This window comes from Maniola jurtina, chromosome Z (genome assembly GCF_905333055.1).
Source record: "Maniola jurtina chromosome Z, ilManJurt1.1, whole genome shotgun sequence".
In the NCBI taxonomy this organism is placed as follows: Eukaryota; Metazoa; Arthropoda; class Insecta; order Lepidoptera; family Nymphalidae; genus Maniola; species Maniola jurtina.
In genome coordinates, this window is record NC_060058.1 from 3456216 (window position 1) to 3482920 (window position 26705).

Consider the following 26705-nt stretch of genomic DNA (forward strand, 5'->3'; position numbering starts at 1 on the left):
TTGTTTGAAAGTATGACACATTTCGCAATTTCCTTTGGAGGTTGTATTATATTTTTGTGATATTACAGCCAGCAGATAGCGGCGTCTACATCTGCCAAGCACCACGCTATTTAGGCCAACCCAGGTCTCAGATACAAGTAGTATTGACTGTGGAAAGAACTCGTAAGTTTAACTGCCTTTCTATTTCATTCATCTTCATTGTCAATTGACAGATATCCACTTCTGGGCATAAGTCTCTTGTAGAGTCTTCCCACGCCACAGTCTTGCGCTGCCTGAATCCAGTGATTCCCTGCGACTCGTTGGCTTAGTGGGAGATCTTCAAACGCTGCACTTTCCGGTTTGAGGTCACCATTCTAGCACCTTGGGACCTCAACATACCTAATTCCAGATAAATGACAATTCTTTTTAGCGGGGTCCAAATGTAATCACACTTATTATTTTGTGTATTTGTAATAGCTTACATTTTTTAATTTTATCCAATATTTTTGTCGTAGCAATAACCTCGAGACCACCATTCATCGCGTGCCCACCGAACCAGGCGACTTGCGCTAATGGACAATGTATCGCAAGAACAGCCATATGCGATGGAAATCAAGATTGTTCTGATGGCTCCGATGAGGAATCCTGTCGTAAGTATAGGACACTTTCTTTCAGTTATTGAAGATAGTTAATAATAATATAGTATATAAAAATATGAAGATGGCGAAATTCAAAATATTTAGCTATTATGCAGTTAAAAAAAATAATATCCGGAACCGTTCGTGTACGAGTCCGACTCACACTTAACCTATTTTTACGTATTGTTTTAGACCGCAACGGGATGTGTGAACCAAATGAATACCAATGCGCGAATCGTAAGTGCGTCCTAAAGACCTGGCTTTGCGACGCTGAAGACGATTGTGGTGACGAATCAGATGAACAAAACTGTGGCTACGCGATTCCTGGCCAACAATGTCGACCAGTAGACTTCGCCTGCGCCACTAATGACCAGTGTATACCCAAGACCTTCCACTGCGATGGACAGAGCGACTGCTTCGACAAATCTGATGAAATAGGATGTGGTATGAGCTTTAAATAAGTCCAATATATATATTTTTATATCGATACAAAGTAGCCTTTGACTGCAATGACTTAGTGATGATGCAGTGTAAGATGCAAGCGGGCCAACTTGGGCCAAACAACATGGCAATTAGCTATTAATAAAATTTTGCAGTACTTAACACTTCCTCTAAAAGCAGCCTAGAATATAACACAGACAATTAGACCCTTTTGGCTCAAATATAAAAAATGCGCATGTTTTGCAGCACCGGTTTATGTAACAAGACCGCCATCCCCTTCAAACCTGAAATTGAACCCTGGTGACACTCTAACACTGAGGTGTGAGGCTGTGGGAGTCCCAACGCCTCTCATATCCTGGCGGCTGAACTGGGGTAACGTGCCTGAAAAATGTACTTCCACAAGTGTCAACGGCACTGGAGTATTGACTTGCCCCAACATGCAAGTGAGTTGAAATTTTATTTCATTATCATGATTATCCCATCGCTGATTCCCTATTGAACACGGGTCTCTTTTCAGGGTGAGAAGGTCTTAGGCCATAGTCAGCCACGCTGGCCCAGATATTGGCAGAGTTTACTCACATTTGAGAGCAATATGGAGAACTCTTAAACATGCAAGTTTCCTCACGATGGTTTCCTTTACCGTTAAATCAAGTGATATTTAATTGATTAAGCTGCACATAACCCGGGATTAAACCCCCGACCTGCCGAATAGAAGGTCACATCTTAACCACTGTTTGAATTTCTGAAATTTTATTTGTAATGGTCTAAAACATGATCTACAGTGCTTGATATTCTATAGTACTTACTAAAGATTTTATAGAAAATGTATTCGAAATCCTCGTTGATATAAAATTATGTGGATATTATTCAACCTTATTGACATCCAGCCAATTTGCGTTCTCTTTCCGGATACTCACGGCTAAACTGGAATGCTCATGACTTATGAGAATGCTTTCTGCTACATAACTGACCTTATCATAATCAACGCATCGGCCGCCCCAATACTGAGGTCTCAGTATGAGGTGGTTAAGGTTATACTTTTCTATGCTGGCCCAGTACAGATTGCCAGGCACCTGACCTATTAAAATTTAATTAAGTCTAAAATACGTGCGATAATATTTATCTCAAAATATATCTTATACTTAATACCAAATTCGCAGTCGGACGACAGCGGTGCGTATTCCTGTGAAGCAATGAACAACAAAGGCACAATATTTGCTGCGCCAGACGCAATCGTTTACGTCAACAGAACCGCAGATGTGTGCCCGTCTGGATATTTCAACAGGTATGTGCTACATACGGGTTCACAGTTCAATGTTCAGGGTAACGACGCAAAATTAAGCTGAATTTTTTGAAGACGAAAATGAGGGTTATGTGTTTGACCTGTCTATATTTCTGTTCCTATGTCCGCTCGTAACTGCTCAACGGCTCATGGCTCAAGGGTCACTGGGTATATGAAATTTATAAAAAAGCAAAATGCGCTTTAATGTGCGGGCTGAAAAAGATGCAGTATAAACTGTAGTTGGAGCTGTTATGATTCTTTTTAAATTATTTGTTACTAGACGATGCCCGCGACTTCGTCCGCGTGGATTTAGGTTTTTAAAGATTCCTTGGGAACTGTTTGATTTTTCGGGATAAAAAGTAACCTATGTCCGTCCCCGGGATATAAGCTAACCCTGTACCATATTTCGTTAGAATGGGTTAAACTGTTGGGCTGTGAAAAGGTAGCAGATCAGTTTGTATCATAGTTCGTTGTTTGTAATTTATATCTTAGTTGACGAACTAAAAATAATCATACATTGTCTTCATATATTTGTAATACTTAACTTAAAGATTAAACGGAAGCCTGTTTTGAAGACTTTGCCAGTGATTTAACATTCGCATTAGAATAAGAAAACTCCTTGGAAGCTGCTGGATTAGATAAATATATATTTTTCAGTGAGGCGCGATCAGAAAGCGAATGTATCCGTTGCTTCTGTTTCGGAAAGTCTACGCAATGTCAGAGTGCAGATCTCTTCATTTTCAATATGCCCACTCCTCTCGGAGAAGGAGGCACGAGACTAATAGGAGTCAGTGTCGGCTACAATGGTGCCATCCAAAAAGACGAAGATATCAACAATCAGTATTATTACCAGCCACTAAGGAATGGAGCTACGGTTGGTATTTTTTATTTATTTATGTATATTTGTGTTCAATGAGTGTATGACAAAAAAAATTAAATTATTTTAACATATTATATTAATGCTGGACGACAATTATGCTTTAAAGAAAGTAATGATGAGTTGTAAGTTGAAGTGCGCTTGGCTAAATTGTTAGTTCAACTTCTTCCACGTAGAATCGGTTATCCGAACCGGTGGTGGAGTTATAGAAGTAGCATTTAAAAACACTAGGTTATCGTAGATGATGTAAATAAGTTCGTAATTTGAATACCTTTACCTAAAGCATCAAAAATGGCTCATTTGTTCTAATTTGTGAAATATCCGTAGGTAACAAAACTTGATCAGTACGGTTCACCTTGGACCAGAAACACCCAGGCTCACCCGTATCTTACCCTCCCGGAGTCCTACAACGGCAACCAACTGACATCATATGGCGGAAGCATCAAATACCGCTTGTCACCACACACCTTCCAACCATATGCCGAAAGAGAAAGTGTTCCCGATATAATTATAATGGTAAGTTTAAGTTGTAAAAAATTTTTGACATCATTTGAAAATAATGCTCTGTATTTCAATCTAATCCATCCAATTGGCATTTTTTGTGATTAAATTAATTAGTAAAGTATTTGTAATTTTTATGATAGTAATTTACTTACACTTTAAGTTTTTTTTTAAATAATATAAAACATACGTATATCAATAATTGCGAAATCGGCAATATTTAAACCAGATGCGTCTTCACAGGGTAAATACCAAGACTTAGTCCACTACAGTCGAGTAGATCGAAGCAGGGAATTATATATCGATGCTCAGCTTAAACCTGAATACTGGCAGAAACCGTCCTCAAGTGGACTAGTACCGGCTTCAAGAGAAGATATTATGATGACGTAAGTACCAACCTAAAACTATACAGCGTGTTTGTAAAATCATAATACCTTGTTGAGACATTGCATTAAAAAAAAAGGATTTGCTTATCTCTACAGTTTTTTCGATTACTATTTTTAAATTAATAGTACTTACTATAGATGTAGTCGATTTTCCAATGATAAATTTTCTTTAAGCTTACAAGCTGAAGGTATTCTTGTGAGCTTACTTACAAAATTATAATTCATTTGCAGTTTAGATGACGTTGAAATGATCCTTCTGCGAGCTGACTTAAATAATGCCGGCGCTAATATCACTGAATTCACTATGGAATCCGCCCAACTGCTGAATGTAGGACTTGGAGCTGCTAGTCTCGTGGAAGAATGTGAATGTCCTAAAGGATACAAGGGACGATCATGCGAGGTATTTCATTATAATATACATTTCATTAGGTCAAAAATTTTGAACAACATTAGGAGTACATATTATGACTCCAAATCTAGTCAAACCCTAAAGCAAATATTTTCGTAACAGTACGGCGGTCTGATAACGCCATCACGCACAAGTAGTGAGCAAAAAATAATGTCTTCAAAATCACCGGCATCTCCGGTGCTTAGGTACATAGTTCAATAAGTTGGTGCGAAACAGAAATACCTATTAAAATTCTTAATTTAGATTATCGTGGGTGGCTACATTGGCATTCTAGGTGTAGCTGATTCCAACCTTTAAGTTACCTGGTCAATCTATTTCTACGTCAAAATGTGCCGATTTTATACTAATGATGATTTCAGAAATGTGCGGATGGTTACGAGCTTCAAAACTCTGGTCCGTGGAACGGTGTATGTGTAGCAAAGCGTCCGTGTCCACCAATGACGTACGGCGATCCAAACAGCGGTGGAGACTGCCGCCCATGCCCTTGCCCACTTACCAACCGTGGAAACCAGTTTGCTAGTGGTTGCTCCATTGGTCCCGGTGGAAATGTCGTGTGCGATTGTCTACCTGGGTAAGCTTTAAGTATAAGTTTAAAATTCACCTTAAATATACTTGTCAAGACTTCTTCAAGTTACGTAGTAATAAGGAGATGCAGCCCATTTTCTGGAATTCCAAAAGAATTTCAAAAAGTCCAATTCGGTCTTGAGTAACGCTGCAATTATTATTAGTGTTAGAATAGATGCTTACGATAAGCAGAAAATGACTGTTTTTAATATAAACAATAACATTACAGATACGAAGGACCAGATTGCAGTTACTGCGCACCCAACTATATAGGTAACCCAATGGTTCCCGGTGATTCTTGCAGACCAAAACCACAAGATAACTGTGATCCGATAGGAACTGCCCAAGTCCGACTTCCAGACGAGTGTCTCTGTAAAGAAAATGTTCAAGGACGTTACTGTGACCAGTGCAAGCAGGGATCTTTCTTCTTATCCAACGACTTCAAAAACGGATGTGCTCTGTGCTTCTGTTCGGGAATACCTCCACAGAATTGTGTAAGCAGCACGTTGCGTCGGAGAACTACTACCGTCCGCTTCAACGTACCTACAGTAGTTGACCAGCTGAAGGTTTACAACAGTGCGCCAATTGGTCCCGCTGGAGCCGTACGGTACATCACTCCTGTAGATACCGGTCTGCATCCCGCACTTGTTAGAGGAGAAGTGAACATAAACACTATAACACGCTCGGAACCGTCCATCTTCTACTGGGGTCTACAGGATAGGTAAGCATTTAGAAAATTTATTTACCTACTGCTTAAAAATAATAATTATACGCCCTTTTAGCATTTTAATTCAATCTTTCCTTTGGTTTTTAGTTTTGCTGGCGATAAAGTGACATCGTATGGTGGATTCCTAACGTACCAATTACGTAATGTCCAACCCAATCCAAGTTATAGAAACACTGCCGCTGATGTTCAACTTGTTAGTGTAAGTAAAACAAAATAGAAGAGTCTACCTAATTTAAATAACTAAGTAAAATATATTATGAATACAGCATTTTTCAATCTGGAACATTTTTTACAGGATAACAGCCTGACATTCCTCTACTTTGGAAAAGCTATGCCAACTAGCGATGGCTATTTGAACGCGAGCGTACAGTTCATTGAAAGTTCTGAATGGCAAAGGTACATTTCTTTAGTTTTTTCTTTTTTATTTGGAATCTGGTGTATGCTGGTTTTTAATATGTTCCTTCAGGAAATAAAGAGAAAAGATTTTAGATAATATTGTTAATATGTATATGTAAAACAAGTGTCAAACTTAAAATATTATAAATATTTCCATTTAAATCAACAGATCCGATGGAAAACCAGTTACTCGTGAACATTTCCTTCTTGCCTTGGCGGATGTGAAGACAATTTTGATAAAGGCGACCTACTCCAGCAACACTGACATTGCCTCAATAGATAGTGCTAGTATCCAAACCGCAGATGAGTATGGTGATGGCCCTATGGCCCAACATGTGGAACAATGCATGTGTCCCGCAGGATACATTGGAACCTCTTGCGAAGACTGTGCTCCTGGTTACACTAGGTAAGAATTAATCTTACAACAATGGGCTTACCAAAAATACTAACAGCAGATAATGGACCACAGTTTAAAAACAAAAATTTTTGCAGGAGTTTGAGCGGGCTGTACTTACGTAACTGCGTGCCTTGCGATTGTAATGGCCATTCTAATAAATGCCACCCGGAATCAGGAGAATGCTTTGTAAGTAATAAAAAATATTCTACAACTGCAACATTAATAAGTAAATCTTCATTGATAAAGTTTGTTAAATGCGCTGTTACATGATTTTCCATAGGAGTGTAACGACAACACCGAAGGGCCAAACTGTGAATACTGCCGCGCCGGCTATGAGCTAGACCAAGCAAACAACTGCGTTCCTAGCAGACAAACATCCCGGCCACCAATAAGTTGCAAGTAAGTCTTATTCTAGGGTTTTTTTAGGGTTTCAGTCGCTAATCTGTCAATGAGTTACTTAGCAATGTTTGTAGTAGGTTGCAGGTATATTATTAAATATCTATTTTGCAATTAGTGTGCAAATGAAGTCCTCTCATATAACCAATTTGATCTAGTAATCAAACTTTATCGAATCAATATAGACTTATGAATTTTAAACTTTCTAATCTTTCTTTTTTAATTTTTTTGTTACTTACTTTTTTTGCGATATACATATATGTAAAATTATATCTTTTTAGCTGTGACCCACGTGGTGAGCAAATGCCTTGTGATGATTCGGGATACTGTATATGCAAACAAAATGTCGAGGGTGAAACTTGCGACCGCTGCAGACCTGGTACCTTTGGACTCGACGCAAGCAACCCTCTGGGCTGTACTGCTTGTTACTGCTCTGGAGTTACAACAGACTGCCACGAAGTAAGATAACTTCATCAATTATAAAGTAACTTCAATCAAACAGAATATAATAAAAAAAAATAAAAAATGTCATTTATTTCGACCCTAAAGATCATAATATTTTAATCGTAAGGACATTAAGTGTAATGTGAGTAATCTTTAATTTCCTGATCCTAAACCGAATTGTCTCAGACAAGGTTGACTTGTCAGCAAGTGCACCATATGGAAATGGTTCAGGTACCGACAATCAAGCCTATTAGCAAATCCCTCAAGATATCATTGTAACTGGCCTGAGCCCTGCGCACATGGGATGTGTAATTTAAAAACAGCGAATCGCAGGAATGTCTATCTGCGTTTCGACAAAAATTATTTAGTGCCTCCAGTTAAAGGGGCATACCTCTTCAACACTTTTCCTGCCTGAAATTTCTCAATAATGTTTTTATGTTGTGTTAAGTCTAACCATCCACGCTTGACCAACGTGGTGAAATCGAAACCTTTCGCACTCTGAGAGGAGACTTGTGCTCAGTAGCAAACCGGTGATGGGTTGATTATGATGATTTTGATGATTGTACCGTAGCTAAGGCTGTACAGTTTTTTGAAATTCCCAACTTATTTCAGGCTAGTCACTACGCTCGAATAACATTACCCGCACCAATGTTCGGAGAGAATTACGGCGGATATACACTAATGGATATAAATGCTGATCGAGTTATCAATGACCAGTTCGTACCTGTGGTCAATGAAAGTGAACTGATGTATGTCTTCTCTGACCAACCTATTGAAGAATTATATTGGTCGTTACCAGTCTTCCCAGGTATGTTCGAAATTATTCACTCTAAAGAGATATTCAAAATTGCTTTGATGTTAGAGTACGTATCTTATAGGTAATAAATAGTTGTGATAGCTTAGTGGTGATATTCCAGTAGTTAAGGTTTTAGGACTTTTTATGCAGAGGGATCGGGGTTCGATTCTGGGCACTCACCTCAACTATTTGGAATTATGTGCGCTTTAAGCAATTAAATATCACGGAGAAGGAACACATCGTAGGGCAGCCTGTATGCCTGAGAATTCTCCATAATGTTCTCAAATTTGTTCTTCTACAACAAATTTCAGTTTCTTAGCTTAAAAGCTTAAAAATCTATAATGACTGAAGAAAGTGTCTTCTAATATTTATTATGTGAATGTGAAAAATGTATTTGAAATAAATATTACAGGTAACCGAGTTCTATCTTATGGTGGAACCCTATCTTTGACCCAAGAGTTCCAATCTGTTGGTAGTTACCCAGATGTGTCTATACCTGGAACAGACGTTGTCTTAGTTGGAGAGAGTCAGTCCATTTTCTGGTCCAACCCTACACCAATTAGATCTGGTGAAGCATTGGTAAGCTTGTTTTTTAAATTGTTGGTAGAGAGAACTCCTTCTTATGTAAAAAGTATATCCTTCATAAGTAAAAATGTTACAGAGTTACCAAGTTCCCTTACGAGAAAATAGATGGCATAATCTAAATTCCTTGGATGAAACGACCCGAGAAGTTTTCATGTCAGTACTTAAGAACTTGAAGAGGGTACTGGTTCGGGCTACTCTGGTGCAACAGAACATCTTGACAACTTCAATCGCTGACGTCTCTATGGAAACTGCTGTTGTAAGCTACGATGCCTCTTCTCGTGCAGCCAAAGGTATCGAGGTGAGTAAAACTACTTATTACTATGATACAATAATAAATATAACTTGCATCAAGGCGGAAGGCAGTACTTCGTCAGACCAAATTTGTTAAAGAATTGAGGCCGAAGTTTGCGATTTTAATTATTACAATACACTTAAGAACAGCTCTCATTCAGTTTTAAATACTTATAGTTATGAATAGAATATATAACTTTGTAAAATTTCGTACAATCACAGCCGTTGTGCTCAACAGCTCATGAGACTATTATTTCAAATCAATTGAAAGACATTATAAATCTCAAAAGAGTCAGATATGCAAAGCTATGTTAATGATATTCAGTCGGTCGCGTCTCATTTAAATTATGTATATAACTGATTCAAGTTTGTTAAAATATGTTCCTAAGGTTTTCAGTTTCTTGTTAACCACCGAGTTTCTTGCTGGTTCTTCTCGGTAGGAACGGCATTCCGAACCAGTGGTAGATTATTTTGACGATTCAAAAGCACTTGTAAAAGTTTAATTGAATAAAAATAATTTGAATTTGAATTTGAGTATGAAGGTGTCTTCATTATATCAGTAGTAAAAATAACTTGTTTTATATGTCTTCATTATATCAGTAGTAAAAAAGCGTTTTCTTTATTAATTCTACAGGAGTGCATGTGCCCGGAGGGCTATACTGGAACCAGTTGTGAGAGCTGCGCACTTGGATATTACAAGGACAGGGGCGGTTATTGTCGCCAATGTAATTGCAACGGACATGACTGCCAGTTAGGTACTTACGACGAAGTCATCTGTAACTGCCGACCACCTTATACTGGATCCGATTGTTCCACTGTTGGTGAGTATGAGAATTCTTTCTATTTGGTTGAAATTCTATTAAAATAAATTGATATTATTCTATCACATTCTAATCCTATGCGCGGAATTTTGCTTACTCTATATCTTTAAGAAAAAGGTCCAACCAATAAACGAAGCATTTAATTATATTTGTGTTGAAAAATCAGCTATTTCTCAAAAATTGATTATGAAGTGGATTATAAATATTAGGAAGAAAATTTCAAGTCGGAAGGTATTTTCCTTGAATCAGGTATCTAATTATTGTAAAGTGCAAGAGTAACCAATATTGTAAAATGACCACTAGGCTTAATCATGGAACTACGTCCCCATATACACGAGGAATACTCAAACTCCTCGGTGGTTGGAGTCACTTTCACGTGCAAGTACCGAGCACCTGAACCGCTCACCATTAAATTTTACTTCGCCGGACGGGAAATGGTGCGGGCCAAGCAATACACGGAGTCCAAACTTTATAAAGACGGTTGGCGGGGTGAACACACGTGGCGAACCTTTTGGGATACTGAACATCAAGGAGATATTTACGAATGTCGAACGATCACTAAAAATGGATTCATACTAGGGGTATTGTCTACTACTTTACCAGAAAAAGGTAGTCCTAACCTACAAAGATACGTAGCATTGTTGTGTCCGTCACTTGTCTCGGCTAATACCCGTCATGCTTCAAAAATTCATTCATAAATAATTATTGTGGAGCCGTCAGATATGTCCGTCCTACTTTTAATTTTTTTATTTTATTTGCAAGTATGTTTTGTTATGTGAATCATAATAAAATTACAGTTTGTTTTGTTTCTAACAAAGTGTATGTTTTCACATTAATTAGTCGTTGTTGTCGTATGTCTTGCGTTCATCGCTGTTGATTAATATAAATAGTTAGAGAATTGATTAATGTAAAATACGGTTAACTTTAGTAACATTTGTGTTGGATTTTGAGTCTAATTAAAAACCCGTCGTTTGTAAATATTACTGAATTAGTTTTTCCAAATCTTCTGGTTTGTGAATAGCTTCAAAATACCTGTATTCGTCGACACCTATCAATTGGAACTTTTGATTCATATTGAACTGTAATGTGATACATTATTTTTATGCCCTGGTAGAGGCCTGGCTTAAGGCTTTAAATTTATTTTACAAAGTAAATTTTTGTACCCTAGGTTGTTCATGTTATTCTTGTTCAGTTATGACACTTATTTCTTAAATAAATACCAATAAGTAATTATTGGTACAGTATTTGGTTTAGGATTTCTGTCAGAACATAACACACAAAATAATTTTATAAGCAACAAGCTAACTCCAGCCACCGGCCACGCTTCTCTGTGGTCGAGTCAGAGAATTCCCGTTTCCGTGGGAGCTTCGGGATGAAAAGTATATAAAAACTCTAGTTTTCTAGTTTTGCAGACACAAACATGCGGATGCTGAATTTTCATATAGAGATTCTTGCTCTCATAGCAAACTTTAAGTGCACCTTCCCATCTAACTACTACCAGCCTCTAACTGTGAGCGAGCGTTGCGCAGTTTACTGGTTTTCTATACGCATTCACACCGTACCGACAGTACGCTCTTAAACGCTATTAGGAAAATACGGAGTCGCTAATTTTCAGCGGCTAATTTTATTATACTAGGTAGGATGTCGACTGGCTTTAGCGTATTGTCAGCATATAGTGTAAATAAAATACAGTCCAACTTACGATTACACTAGGGCTCACAGCAAACTGTTGACATTACGTTAGCTATGTGAACTATCATTAAATATTGCGTACCTATCTGAAAATGACTTAATCAAGTATTTTTAATATTTGTTTTCTTTCAGGTGGTGATACTCAAGTTGAAATCACTACAAGAGGTCCACTTTCACAAAGTACTGTTTTCGTAATGATTAGGCAACCAAAGATTCAAATTCAGGAAGTTGGAGGCTCCGTCAATTTCACCTGCCAAGCCCGTAGTCGAATGGTCCGCGTACCTTTACAAATTAACTGGTACAAGGCTGATGGGTATTTACCACAGGGCAGATCGCAAGTTGATCCAAACACCGGATTACTTCTTATCACCAACCTGCAAGTATCAGATAGTGGAAAATACATCTGCCAAACTACTGACGGAATTTCTACAGAACAAGATATTGCCACCCTTAAAGTGCCAGGTATGTATTCTAAGTACGTCGGTGTCAACTTCTTTTGAACCCCTGACCCAAAAAGAGAGGTGTTGTAAGTTTGACGTGTGTATCTGTCTGAATCTGGTATCATAGCTCCTTAACTAATGAACCTGAACTAATGAATATCTAATGAAATGAAATGAAATGTTTTAATTTAGCTTTTTTTTTTTTGTTTGAAAGGTGGCTTGATCGAAAGTTTTCTTAGCTATAATTCAAGAAAATCGGTTCAGCCGATTGAAAGTTATCAGCTCTTTTCTAGTTACTCTAACCTTCACTTGTCGGGGGTGTCTGTCGAAGCTTACGGCTTAGTATGTAAATGTTTTGAATAAAAATTAAACTAAAAATGCGGGAGATTTTCGAGGATATCTCTACAATTATACCCTGTAGCTCGTGGTTGATTTACTATTATTACCCATATTATAGAGTCAAAAAAACTATGTGAAACTAATCAATGCGTTTTCCTATTTTTGACTGCATGGGAGTCTTTAGCAAAGTAAAGTCTTCTAGACATTTTTAATAACAATTAAATAAATGTATTTCATGCAAACAACAATGGATTAGTTGTACCCGAGTGGGTATTTTACGCGAAAGGTGAGGTTGAACTATAATTACGTCACATATATCCTTCTATATTTTGATATACAACACATATTATTTAGCATACATATTTATTAATTATTCGAATGTACGTATAGTATAAATACTTAGACACCATCTTTTGCCCTTCCTAAGATTGCCTGGTAGAAATCGCTAAATAAGAAAAGACGTGTCACATGTACGCAATTGGTGTGAATTAGCCTTTACAGTTATTTTTCTTCTGGTGGTATAAATGAAGTGCACTATAATAATAATACATACCTTTATAAAGCTTTATATTAAAGCACTCATCCTATTTCTAGGAAACGATATGACCGCACCAACTGTGTCAATAAGTCCATCAATGAAGGAATACCCGGAGGGAAGTAGGATCGAATTGACATGCACGACCACCGGTAACCCTGCGCCAAGGATAACTTGGCAGAGAGCCTCGAACCGAGCTTTACCACGCAATAGTGAAACCTACGATGCCTTGCTTATCATTGAAAACGCTAGCGTTGAGGACTCCGGAGATTATAGGTAACACCAACGATTTTTAACTAAGCCATGTTCGTTCATAATATTACATTACGTATGAAATCTTTTCTTGCTCATAGAGCATAGAAGTTTTTAGAAACCTTCACTGAAAATGAAATTACTACGAGATATTGTGTCTTAGTTGGTAGGCTTCACTTTAGATGCCTCTATGTAACATCTCAACTGTCTTGCTGGAGGCTCTTCTCATATCATTATATTTATTATTATCCTAGAGTAACATATAATCAAACCCAAGGTCTGATCATAGCCTGTTTAGCATTTAGCACTCCACAAAGTAACATAAAATAATAAACGACATTGAATAAGATAAACGCACACAATAGAACTGATAGTCAAGATAGAATTTCAATCACGTAACTTTTTCTTTGACTTACGGTGAAGTGTGCGGTGTGATGGCAGCGTTTTCGCTTGGCTCATCAATGAAATGCTCTAGATTTTTTTTTTTTTAACAGGTGCATAGCAACGAATCCCGCTGGATCCACCGACCGCACCGCCGTTATAACTGTTCGCCCAAGAGAGCCAACGCAGAGGGGAAATCTGTCGGTTTCGAGCCAGTCTCCAACGCTCAGTGAAGGACAAAGCACACGGGTTGTTTGCACTGGCACCACAAACGTGCCGGCCGGCACGCTCGATTGGATCAGGTAATTAAACTTTGTAGCGAACGGTGTTTGTACTTTAACGAAATCCAATATACAGTACCTAAGTACAGGATAGCTTAGATAAATTACATGTTCCAACAATATTATCATAGTACTCAATTAGATATAACTTATTAGATATAGGTATACAAATATGGCTACATATATAAATACAAATATATACAAATATTAGATGTATACAAAAATGTGCATCATCACTAACCCATTACCCGCATTATAAAGCACGGGTCTCCCTTCAGAATGAAAAGGGTTTGGTTATAGTCCACCACGTTGGTTGAGTACGGTCATGCGGTTAAGGTCTACGATGCCACAATTTTAAGGAATATCCGATTTTTTAAGCTCATCCTCATTTTTGTTAACAGACAAGACGGCACGCAGTTCTCACCTAACGTCAGAGCCGATAACGGCGTACTTTACATCGACGTCGCGCGTCTTGAGAACCAAGGCGTCTACATCTGTCAGACCGCTGCCCCTGACGTGAAGCCAGTCCTCGTCGTGCTGACGGTCATACCCACTGGCACAGTATCGCCGAACGACATCACAAACATATCGCTATCTGTTAACCAACTGACGATACCCACTGGCGGTAGAGGAGAAATCGAATGCTACCCTAGAGGCGACCCACTGCCACTCATAAAATGGTCGAAGGTATGGATATTATAAAACTGCTTGTTATCACCTAGGTTTGACTGAACTTATTAAATTAATTTGAAGATTAATTTTAATTGGCATCTAAAAAGTTGTAAGCTTAAAAAAAACATCGAACACTTTTAGCAAGAGTTCAAGAATGAATAATAATACAATAAACGCAATAAGTCATGTAAATATAATTTGTTATTTGATTTTAGCATCAAGATAAATTCGGCCCAGGAACAAGTCAAAGGGACAACACGTTAATCATAACGAACGCTCAAGAAAGCGACCGCGGTTACTACTTGTGCGAAGGAAATGTTGATGGCAAACCAGTCGTTAGCAACTACGCTTATGTAGATATTGAAAGTATGTATTGCTTTATTTTTTTCAATTCTCGTTCTCGCAAAGCTCTTCTTTATGTAGAGTGTAAGCGGTCTAAAACTGCTTTTTATGCTCTTGGGCATAAAAATGTTCTATGAGAATTTTCATAGTACCTGAGTCTAGCCTCGTATGATCTCCTGTTCAAAAAGGCCTGCCCAGTGTGATTTACTCATAGTAATGACCAGAAGAAGTGAAGCATGAGAGCTCATCAATCGAAATCGAGTCGGTACAAAATCCATTCATACTTAATTCTATAACCTTCCGAGCATCGTGTGAAATGGTAAAATCCTTTCATACTCAATTCTATAGACTCCCAAGCTTCGTGTAAAATGGCTCTTTTTGGCCCCTTATTAACAAGTAATTGTCCAGAAGTTTCTCAAAATATTCGGAACATTTAGAACTGCAGTACCGTCATTAATGAATTGTTATCTTTCGTGCAAAATACCGCAGAGGAAATTATATTTATGTGTTATTTTAGTTATATTTTTCTTATTTTATAAATTTTGCAGAACGTGAAAAAGCTCAAGTTGAAATCTACCCGCAAGCTGAAAATTCTGCAACACTCGGTAGTGAATTCCAACTGTACTGCTACGTCACTGGTGGCAACCCACCTCCGGTTGTCACTTGGGATAGAGCTGGCGGAAGAGCGCTATCACCCCAAGCACAGATCCTACAAAACAACGTGTTGAGGCAAGTTGATTAGTATTAATCAGTTTGTTTTTAGAATAGGTACTGCTCAACCAATAGCTGCCCACTACTCAACATAGGTCTCTTCTATAGATTTGTACACGACACGGCTTTGCATTGCCTGAATCTAGCGAATCCCTATGACTCGTTTGGTCTTATCAATCCAACTAGTGGAAAGTCAGCTGTCAACGCTGCATTTTCTCAGGCGATATTGGCGTCCTAGCACCTTGGAATCTCAACGACTGTTAGTTTTTCGATTTATGTCCCCAGTCCATTACCACTTCAGTATCGCAACCCGTACAATTATACGTTCGGTTACTAATCATGATTTGATCACGTAGAAAAACTCCAAGCATGCTCTCTCCATTGTCTGCTATATTACTCTACACTTCCTTATGAGGCCCATGGTAAATAATGACCATGTCTCGATATATCGAAGATGTCAGATCATGTGCAGTTACAAATTAGGATGCTCGAGAATCCCTAAAGCAGGAAACGATTTAACCTATTAAGTTGCGATACCTACAGTAAGTAAATTTTGTATTTTTTTTAGATTCGGAAATGTAGAAGTCAATGATGAAGGGGAATACACTTGCACAGCCACAAATGAAGCTGGCTCCGTCAGCGCTAGTGCGATCCTTAAAGTAAGATCTCCTCCGGTCATCAGAATTATACCGGATACCTACGTCAAGGGTTACCGGGGCGACAGTATTAACGTTGAATGTCGTGCCGATGGATATCCTGAGCCTGAAGTTTCAATCAAATGTAAGTTTATATATTTTTACCTATAACTGTATTGTAGGAAATATTTCAGGAAAATTTATCCTATTCTACTCCGCTATCGAATCTTTTTATTTATTTTAAATAAAAAATAACGAGCAAACGAGAAGGCGGGTCACCTGATGTTATTGTCGATAACAAGGAGGTCTCAAATATAAATATTTTGCAATTGTTATTAAACTTAATGTTCCAGTCTTAAGATTTATAATAAACTGATGAAGTTGTTGATATCATAGAACTTTTTTCTACATTTCCTAATAAGAAACAGATGTGTATCTGAGTGATGTCATTTTGTTCGTGATATGCCATCTATACCTATTATTCCATATCAAAGATTGACTGTTATGTTTGCAGCGAACTCGGACATGCGTGTCTTAGTGCCACCTACACCAAGAATCGCCTCTTTAGCCATACCAAGTTTGAGTGACAGTGACGATGGAATATACCTGTGTACAGCGTCGTCTGCTGCTGGCACTATTTCAGAGCAATTCGCCATCCGCGTCGAAAGAGGAGATATAAGCGAAGAACAAACACCTGGTCTGTACAATTTGTATTAAGTACCTACCTATTTTTTTAATGAGAATATAGAAAAAAAATTGTTGGTTCCCTGTCCACGGAAAGAAGTTAGTGTTCTCTCTGTACGCAATCTCATAAAAATGATAGCCAAAAATTTTAATGGGAGCTAACCATTTTGAGTCACCAAGCAATCACAAACAGGTTTTCAATAAACATTCGAAATTAAATTCGAAAAAATGTTTTCACAAAACATCCACGGATATGATATTGTAGTGCTTATTATAACCAAGTTTTTTGAATTTCATACGAAGAGGGACAGTAATTTATATAAACATATAAGTGTAAAGTAATTCAGAGAGACAAGTTAAAGATGCAACTGTAGTTTTTCTAATAATAACCTGGGCTTTTCAGATTACAGCAATACACCGACCCTCCTAAGAGCCATTGAACGCAAAGAAACGCGCATTGGGTGAGATATATGAGTTTTGTCAATTAATCAGGAAAGTTGAAAAATACAAGTCATGTTCGTTTCCACACATGTGTTTAAGTAAAGCAGTTTTACTTAGGTCTGAGTATCGATTAGCTTGAATTTTAAAATTCCGTTCTTGATATTAATCAATTTAACCAAAATGTTTTCTTTACTTGAAATCGTTTTAACTATCCGGTTAATCAATGAAAATGATAACGATTTTATGAACGTTACACTAACCGCCTTTTAAAAACCAGTTCCAAACTTTGAATGCAAGAAACTGTACAACTTGATACAGTTCCTATACTCATAAAACATATTCTAAGAGTCGTATTGGAGCGGTATAATGCACTACATACTTTGAACCATTGTCAAAGGAATTACTGTGCATGCGCTCCATCTGGCATATAAACCGATTAAAGGAAGAATAACAATTTTAATCGGCTATTAACGGAAATTGAAATTTGCACGTTGAAACGAGTTCCAAGCCCTGGTAGGTACCTGGTAGGTAGGAGGTTGCTCATTGCGATCGTCTAAGACTTAAAAGCAGGAATCTTTCTCAATAAAATTGTATAACACATTTCCTTTTCAGTTGCAATGCATCGGATGAGTTTTACGTAGTCTGGGGTCGTGCTGACCGTAAACCATTGCAGCCCAACGCAAGACAAGTCGGAAATGAGCTAGTTATCTATAACGTAAGTGAAATACAATAATATAACTTAATTTATGTGAATAAGGTAGCTAATTTTTCAAATTATTCAAACTCTGAAGTACCTTTCTTTTTCATCTCCTAAGTTCATATACGTTTCTCTATCTACATAAGTAAGTGCTGTTTTCATCCTTTGCTGATTGCATTCAATCTGTTAATATAGACTTCAAAGAGTGATTCCGGTAAATACGAATGCACTCTAATCAATCGCCGCACAGAAGAAGTCCAGCAATCGGCGTACACTAGCCTGCAAGTCATAGCTCCCCCGAAAATCACTTTGAGACCACCGACGCAGACCGTACACCCTGGACAGTCCCCAACAGTAGAGTGTCTAGTTGAAGGAGATGACATTACTCAGATCTTCTGGAGACCTTACAATTACACATCACCTTCCAGGTAAACTCCCTCACGTTTTGTACCTAGGAAACTAACTGTTTATATTGTTTTGATTTATAAATTTTTTTTTTTTTTAGTTTTCTCTTTATTTTCGTTAGTTTTAGTTTCTTGTTTACGTATGACGTGGCTATTTCAAGTATTTATGTATGTAACCTTTTAATTTAGCTTATAGCCAGATTGTAACTATTTTAGTGACACGAGTTAAAAGAAATACTTTTATACTAAAGATCTTAATAAAAATTCATCAATTAAGCAACAAATAGATCGTCGTTTTGTTTTGTTTGAAACTAATAGAACGTTTTGAATAAATACCAAATCTCAGTAACAAACTTTGGTCTTATATTGTAGCCGCGCTGAATACAGAGGTCCTACTTTGATATTCCGACAAATAGAAGTAGAAGACGCAGGGCAATATGAATGCATTGCATTGAATAGTATAGCGAACGCAAGTGGAATCGCTGAGGTTATAGTTAGCGGTAAGAATTTTGACTTCGCTTATCACAGATTGCTTGATCATCTCGATACTTATTCACAAAAAGCACGTAGTCAAATTATAGAAATATTAAAGCACTTACAATGTTATGGAACTCGCCCATCACCGATGTACAGATCACACTTTATCGACTTGATTATTTTAAAAGCACCCGTTATAATAATTTGCTATGCTATAAGGAGATCCCAGAGTTTAGAGTTTCATCAAAGTTCACATCAATTTTAACCACAAACAATTAAGTGAATGTTTACGTAATAAGAATGTGTATACTTGACTGCATGTTATAATAACCATTCATAGAAGATACCGATCGGGCAACATCGGAGTCGCACGATAATGAGCAGTATGCACACCTCGGCGCTGCTGTACACCTGAGCTGCAATGTCTCGCAGCCCAACGTTCACATCCGCTGGACCAAGAATGGCAGGCCGGTGCCGAGGACCGTCAGCCAGAAGAACGACGGCTCGCTTTTCATTCGACTCGCCCAGAAATCCGACAGCGGTCACTATGTCTGTCTCATTAGAGACGTTTACGGGAGACAAACCACCAATTACATCAATCTTCACATCGAGGGTCAGTGCAAGTCGTAATAGCAAACGTTTCCTAATATTGTCGTCCAGTAGTCTACTACCGTTTCGATTCGATACTACTAAAAATTTCTTCTTGCTTGGAAGCCATGTTGATTTCACAAGTTTTAACCCTGGCATGCTTAGCGGACTTGAATTAGTATCTTTTTATTCCTTCTCTATTAATTTTTATAATTAAATCTCTTAGTAGATACTGTTTTCATTATATTATTACGAGTTGTCGCCAAACGTAAGTATCTATGTGACAGAAAAAGCTGACGTGTTTTTATTTCATATGAAGGTATTGAATGCTCGGATAAGCAGTTTCATTGCTATGATGACAGCGGTTGTATAGATGAGGACCTTTTGTGCGACGGATTCAACGATTGTTTGGACTCTAGTGATGAAAACAATTGCATACAGAGAAAGAAGCGCCTTTCTAAGACGTTTCTGGATCCCAATAGAATCCCAACTGGTAAATTTGATATGAGGGCGTGGAATTGTGTGTCTCGGGTTCTGTGCTGTCTCTCCGGGATTGTCATAAAATATTATATTCTATAATCACTAAAATTGTTCTTGTTAAGTAAAATTAGTTAATAAGTGCGTGATTTACTATTTATTTCATTGCAGCAATGGTAAAAGGAAATTTTAACCTTACGATATATAATTAAGATATTCATTGGGTATTCATTAAATCTATTATGGTAAATTTTTAGAACTTGTAAATCCTTAAATGTACCTTCTGTGTTTTTAACCATCTTTTACTACTAATAATCTCTGCTTTTGCATGCTCATGCGTTTTTATAGCAAATTTTGTTATGGAGAATGGTGTTATGTTTGATGGTATACCTTGTGCTTGTCATAGGTGGTATATGTGTGTTTTCAGATTTTAATTCTAGTTTTTCCAATTTTCCCTTGTGTATAGCTTTGTTTAATGAATTGCAATTATTTCAGGGCCCCGTGATAGCGCGGAATCCTTGGTCGCAATAGATCAACCTCGGAGATCATATAGAGCTGGTGAGAGGATAGAAATTCTGTGCAGAGGAAAATCTAGAGACGTTTCAGTAAAATGGGAAAGATATGGAACAAACCAATATGTCGAATCTAGAGTAAGTAACCTAAATTGCTGACCTGAACTTTTACAGAGCGTAAATACCACTTTGTTTTCGATCACAAAACCTAAGTGGTTGTTACTGGTTAATTAACCACTGATCAATGATTTTTTAAGATATTAGTGCAATGTCTTTTCCTATATTAATTTCCGTGATTTTTCTCAACAGACGTACGGCGACGGAGCACTTCTACATATACCTGAAGTTCAAGAACTGGACGCGGGTGTATACAGATGTACCGGTGAAGACCGCTACGGACGGGTATCATACGACGATTTCAACCTTGAAGTTTTGCCAGGTATTACAGATCTAACCAAGATGACTTTCTTTAAAAAAAATGCTAGATGAAATAACAGATCTATGGTGATTCGTATTCTATGATTGCATGCTCTAGGAATGTTTGTAAATTTTGGAGATTTGTATATTTCTTATTTTATCAATTCTTATCAGATTAAAATATGTATTTTTTTCTGTTTTAAGGTCAAACTAAACCAATGTATCCAACTAATGAAAGAGACACAACTTTCACGGTTCATCTCGGTGATATTGTAGACTTGCCTTGCAATCATAATCTGGAAGAGCCAGTATCTTACGAATGGAAACGAGAATACTCCCAACTTCCATCTGATGTTAGACAAAACGATGTAAGTGTAAAAAATAACAATGACACAAGTGTTACAGGAGTGTTTTTGATACATTAAACGTAGTAAAAATTGTTTGATTTTATCATTCATCAACAATCAACAAGTATAAAATTGTTTTGAGAATAAAGACGTGTTTTCAGCGCAACCTCCACCTGAATGGAGTAACAGAAGCTGACGCAGGCACCTATGTATGCCGAGTGACCAACAATCGAGCGCGAGTAGAGACGCGTGCGACTCTACGTGTGATCGGGCTTGTACCTAAGTTTAACGGCGATGGATGGGTTGCTCTGCCAACTTTGAAGGACGCATACTTGCACTTTGACATCGAAATTTCATTCAAGCCTTCCGGTGAGAAAATCTCATCATAATTTTTTTTCTTCTTTGTCGTTACGCTCTTAACAGAGCGATCACGGTCATTCATGCAGTATTGTGGCACGCTCCACTAAAATTTAAGTACTGTGGATTTTAATAGTATCTTCGCAATTCCAGATCAAAACGGAGTCATACTATACAACGCTCAAAACAATAACGGAACAGGCGACTACATGATCCTTCAACTCATTGAGGGTGTTCCAGAGCTCACTCTCAAGTTTGACACAGCCACGCCTCTGACTGTGACTGGAGATCGACCTCTTCAGCTTAACGTTTGGCACACAATACGCTTGAGCAGGAGCGGTTCTAAAGGTAACTTGAAAGTACAAGCACATTCCTCTCGACAGGAATCCCATGTTTCCTATACCTTCATCTGAATCTCAACCCAGCACCAGCCCACTAATGAGAATGGGCCTCCCTCTCAGAAAGTGAAGGGCTTAGGTCATATTTCACTAGCTTGCCAAGTGCAGATTGGCAGACTTCACATACCTTTCAGAACATAGCGGAAAAGTCTCAGCCGTGCAGGTTTTTTCACAAAGTTTTCCTTTACCGTTAAAGCAAGTGATGTTTAATTGCTTAAAACGCATGCCACTTCAAAAAGTTAGAGGTTTATGCCCAGGTTTGAATACAGGGCAGTCTCTGAAGTCTAAACCACTAATCTATCATCGCTTTTCATGTGATCTAAGAGAAAACTGGTACATCTGTTAGGGTTGTGTCAATATTTAAAGAACAATTTAGAAATTTTTAAACATCATCATACGAACTGCTTCTTGTCTGTGCGTCTTCGCAAATAAGGTTTCCTGAACCTGCAAATGTAATTCATTTTTCATTTACGCCAATGATAAAATTAAGTTCCTGGAATGATTATTACTGACTATGTTACTTATTTTGACTAGTGACAATGGATGTGGACAACACCGGACCGTTCGTAGCTGAATTCAATCCATATGCAGTTTTAGACTTGAACGCACCACTGTACATCGGTGGCGCACCAGATCAACGCCCCCCTGAACTTGCACAGTCTACTGGGTAAGCATATTTACGTTTACAGTTTCGAAGCAAAGTTTTATTAGACACGTATTGGCTCCACTAATATTAAGTTGAGATTCCGCGTATGCTAAGTATATAAAAAAAAAAAAAAAATTGTGTATTAGCATTGCTTGTGTTTTATGTATTAAGATTTTTTCTTATTGCTGAATGCCATTATTGTCAATTATATTACGGTCCAGGCTAATTTATGACTGATAAGTAGTTTAACTAACCGAAACTTATAAATTCTTTTAAATACCAAGAGATTGTCCATTGACGCACCTTAGTCTTTTTTGATTAGAGATACACTTTGTTCACGTGTATTTTCAGCACCTAGACTATGTATACTTTCACTTATCACTATACATTAACTGAAAAGGTTTAGTCTTCTCACTATCTTCGTTTAACGAGTAGCTGGATTGCCTTAACCTTAAACATGGTGGTGAAGCCTAAAGTCGTAAGCTTCGGCAGCTTATAACTTTGTTATATTTGTTTTTCCTTAGTTTCGTTGGCTGCGTAAGCATGTTGATACTTGGCAAAGAAGAAAAAGTAATAATGGACAACAAAAACATGGCGCATAATGTATTCGACTGCGATTCCTGCAATCCCAATCAATGTCTCAACGGTGGTGTCTGTCAGGTAATGAACTTCTAACTTATTAATATTACTATCACTAACACACTCAACTAGGAATTCCCAGATAACAAGGATTTACAGTATTAACCGTTCTAGGTTAATAGATCTCTAGATTTTAGAATTATATCTAGGTCTCTACCTAGCGACAATCTGGTGATGAATGATGACGTAGTAAAACTTTTAGGGCGAACACGCGAGGCTAATGTTTTCTTCTTTATATTTAGTTGCAATTATAAAGTATTTATATGATTTATTGCTTTATATAGGAGGCCCGTAACGAGCGAGGATACACTTGTCTATGTGCAACGGGCTTTGCGGGACTTAACTGTGATCGCACGGGAGAAGCCTGCCGTCCGGGGCTCTGTGGACCCGGGAAATGCACTGACACGCTTGATGGATATAAGTGCGCCTGTCCCGTCACTTTCACGGGCAAGAAGTAAGTGAATCGACTCTTGGCAGTTTCTCACGCCTCTGATAAGTTCGGTATCGATGATACCGTTTGGTGGCTGTAACATTAAAACGATTGGTGTACAGCTCCGCTTCAATAAAAAATGCACTTTAAAATAATAGTATCTAAAGTATAAGTTTCCTTGCCATTTAATGAAACATGTCAATAATTGTTTTTAGCTGCGACGTAAAACAGAACATAGACTACCCAGCTTTCACGGGCAGCGCGTATCTGGCGATCAAACCACCGAACACCTCCCGGTTCCTGCGTATGTCCATGAAGATTAAAGCGAAGGCACCTATCACTGATGGTATCATAATGTATTGCGCCCAGTCACCGCGTGGTTATGGAGGTTTCACATCCTTGGCGGTACGCGACGGCCGCTTGGAGTTCCGTTATGACGTTGGAGATGGTAAGTCCCTTTTGATTCATTCGCCACCATTTATTACAAGAGGCACCATAAGACGAAGAAGTTAATTTGTAATATTTTTCATTTTAGGTAACGTTCCGATTATACTTAGCAGCAACTGGACCCTTCAGCCCAATGAATGGACCGACGTGCGTATTGCCCGAGTTGGACACGAAGTTTCTCTGAGGATTGACATGATCCACAACTACGAAGCCACATTGGCTTCGGCAAAGGTAACTAAGTCCTGAAACCATCATCATGAAAATCGGCAGGTAGAAATGTTGTGTACACAACAAGTTGTTGTGTGTTGCACAAGTTATGGCGAAAATCCGAAAACCGTGAATTACATAGTGTAAAAAAAAGTGTTATGTCTGGTACGGAACTCTTCATGCACAAGTCCAAAATTTATTTATTTATTTGTGCATTAAATTTCTCCTTGTATTACATTCAAGCAATTTTTTTTTGAGTTTTTTAAATAATTACGTAAACTCCGATTTTCATTCAGGTGCTAAATTTTATGTCAAATGTATTTTGAAGAATGGTGTGTGGGGTTCGCTTTATATGTTGAAAAAATAATATAACGGTGTTTGTTGAAATTATGTCTTTAGCAGAAAGTCAACAATTCTGAAAATCCATACTTTTGGAGATGAAACTAAACAAATTGTTTCATTACAGGATCTCAACTTGGAAACTCCAATGTTTGTAGGAGGAGTCGATGACTCGATCATTCTCAACAATAACACAGGTGTTATTGGAGGCTTCAGTGGATGTATTAAAGATGTAAGTTTATATATTGTTCAAACATATTTTTGAGCCTTCTTGAGTGTTATGTGTTTTTACTCTTGCTCGGAAATTTCCTCATTACAAAAAGAAGACAGTGATTGGCTCTTATACTGTCTGGACGCCAAGAACCAGGACACTAATAGAGATGGCTGGAGTGGAGTTTCATACTACCTACTCCTGACGAGGTTCTTTGAGTGTAGAATAACATAAATTAGGTTTTTTTAGGTACACGTTATTATTAATATTCTGACTTATTACTACTTTTTTTAATTTTTTTTACACGATTTGCACGTTTTTATTAACATTATGATTTAATTATTACATTTGTTTTTATTTTAATTTTTTTAACACAACTTGCACGATTTTATCAATGTTTTGACTTAATTTTTTTTTAATCTTTTTTTCTTTTCTTTTTTTCTATTTTTTTCAGGTTACACTACATGGCGACCAGTTGGATCTTATCAATGATTCAATTCAATCCGCAAACGTACAAGAGTGTGTTAACATTATCCGTGGGGACATACCGGAGGTAATCTATCAAACATAAAGTATAAATAGTTCGGCTTCATTTGCTTACATAGCCCTGCATATCAACCTGAATAGCTGGCAATGCATTGGCGAACCTCTGGTGCAGCAAATTTTCATGGACAACTGTAATCATTTAACATCCGGTGACCCGTCACGTGTGTTTATAAAAAAAATGATTTTTCATTTTTGTGAAAAAATATTTTTAACTACATGATTTCGTCCGCGAGGATTTTAATTTTTCTAAGAATATAGGAATAGGTACTTTAATTTTTTGCGACGAGAAATAGTCTGTACTGAATGCGAGCTATTTCTGCACCAAACTTCAAAATTGACAACAGATAGACACACTTTCGCATTTATATATAGTTTTATAATGAATCTTAAATCATCGCTTACAAAAAAATCGTTTCAAGCAGATGGAAAGCATTTGTTCTCAATGCCGCAACGGTGGGTACTGCCAGAACTCCGACTCGACGTCTTGCACGTGTCAGCCGGGTTTCAGCGGAGTGTACTGTGAGCGACGAGCGCCTGCGAACCCTCGCCCACAAGACGACCCCTGCGCTACACAGCCTTGTCAAAACGGGGGCACATGCAGACCTGACCGATCTACAAACCTGAGATACAGCTGTGACTGCCCGCTTGGTTACAGCGGCAATAACTGTGTGCAACGTAAGTCAAAAAATTCAAAATTCAAAATTCAAAATATTTTTATTCAATTAGACTTTTACAAGTTCTTTTGAATCGTCAAAAGCATCTACCACTGGTTTGGAATGCCTTTCCTACCGAGAAGAACCAGCAAGAAACTCGGCGGTTGCTCTTTTCAAAGATTTGATATACAATATTATGCCATGTATAAAAGCAATTGAAGTCCTGCGCATTGCTGGAGCGAATTGCAGGTCAAATCCACGTTTTTTTATCATTTACATAATCTTCGATAGTATAATATGCTTTTCTCAGGAGCATATTTTTAATAGATTTTAGATTGTAATACGAGCATATAAAGTCAGCGAAAACGAAAACTAATTCCATTGCCATTTTTACTATCTGAACGCGAGGCATCATAAAGATCTGCACCCCTACATAGTCAATCACGTGCTCGTACAAATCGATTCACTTTTTTGTTTTTAATACGCACTGCTAGAATATAGAGTTCCCTTCTGGCTTCCATTTTTCCAGCCAATTTCAATATACGAACCTTCAAAAGAGTAGTGTAGGAACCTTTCAT

At 37.7% G+C, this 26705-nt stretch overlaps 1 protein-coding gene across 19 annotated transcripts in view; it reads left to right on the plus strand.

Annotated features, from left to right (window-relative positions):
* LOC123880334 (basement membrane-specific heparan sulfate proteoglycan core protein-like) overlaps nt 1–26705 on the plus strand; it is a 189292-nt gene that overhangs the window by 158243 nt on the left and 4344 nt on the right. For 12 of the 19 annotated variants that reach the window (XM_045928397.1, XM_045928401.1, XM_045928402.1 and 9 more), the window contains 49 exons: nt 69–162; nt 495–629; nt 810–1061; nt 1305–1501; nt 2219–2343; nt 2998–3214; nt 3545–3733; nt 3962–4104; nt 4336–4504; nt 4873–5084; nt 5307–5798; nt 5892–6003; nt 6100–6200; nt 6370–6606; nt 6693–6783; nt 6878–6996; nt 7275–7452; nt 8050–8245; nt 8646–8812; nt 8895–9116; nt 9744–9930; nt 10234–10542; nt 11755–12084; nt 12996–13212; nt 13683–13871; nt 14252–14537; nt 14738–14888; nt 15413–15593; nt 16144–16355; nt 16725–16907; nt 17298–17355; nt 17948–18050; nt 18228–18460; nt 18809–18936; nt 19254–19526; nt 19821–19994; nt 20474–20628; nt 20800–20929; nt 21112–21275; nt 21416–21623; nt 21765–21959; nt 22544–22676; nt 23180–23315; nt 23579–23748; nt 23940–24172; nt 24260–24402; nt 24845–24949; nt 25383–25481; nt 25894–26149. In XM_045928397.1, the coding sequence (XP_045784353.1) occupies nt 69–162; nt 495–629; nt 810–1061; nt 1305–1501; nt 2219–2343; nt 2998–3214; nt 3545–3733; nt 3962–4104; nt 4336–4504; nt 4873–5084; nt 5307–5798; nt 5892–6003; nt 6100–6200; nt 6370–6606; nt 6693–6783; nt 6878–6996; nt 7275–7452; nt 8050–8245; nt 8646–8812; nt 8895–9116; nt 9744–9930; nt 10234–10542; nt 11755–12084; nt 12996–13212; nt 13683–13871; nt 14252–14537; nt 14738–14888; nt 15413–15593; nt 16144–16355; nt 16725–16907; nt 17298–17355; nt 17948–18050; nt 18228–18460; nt 18809–18936; nt 19254–19526; nt 19821–19994; nt 20474–20628; nt 20800–20929; nt 21112–21275; nt 21416–21623; nt 21765–21959; nt 22544–22676; nt 23180–23315; nt 23579–23748; nt 23940–24172; nt 24260–24402; nt 24845–24949; nt 25383–25481; nt 25894–26149 (8989 nt within the window). Of the gene's footprint in view, nt 1–68; nt 163–494; nt 630–809; nt 1062–1304; nt 1502–2218; nt 2344–2997; nt 3215–3544; nt 3734–3961; nt 4105–4335; nt 4505–4872; nt 5085–5306; nt 5799–5891; nt 6004–6099; nt 6201–6369; nt 6607–6692; nt 6784–6877; nt 6997–7274; nt 7453–8049; nt 8246–8645; nt 8813–8894; nt 9117–9743; nt 9935–10233; nt 10543–11754; nt 12085–12995; nt 13213–13682; nt 13872–14251; nt 14538–14737; nt 14889–15412; nt 15594–16143; nt 16356–16724; nt 16908–17297; nt 17356–17947; nt 18051–18227; nt 18461–18808; nt 18937–19253; nt 19527–19820; nt 19995–20473; nt 20629–20799; nt 20930–21111; nt 21276–21415; nt 21624–21764; nt 21960–22543; nt 22677–23179; nt 23316–23578; nt 23749–23939; nt 24173–24259; nt 24403–24844; nt 24950–25382; nt 25482–25893; nt 26150–26705 lie in introns of all 19 variants that reach the window. The other 7 variants (XM_045928398.1, XM_045928399.1, XM_045928400.1 and 4 more) reach the window with 7 other exon arrangements.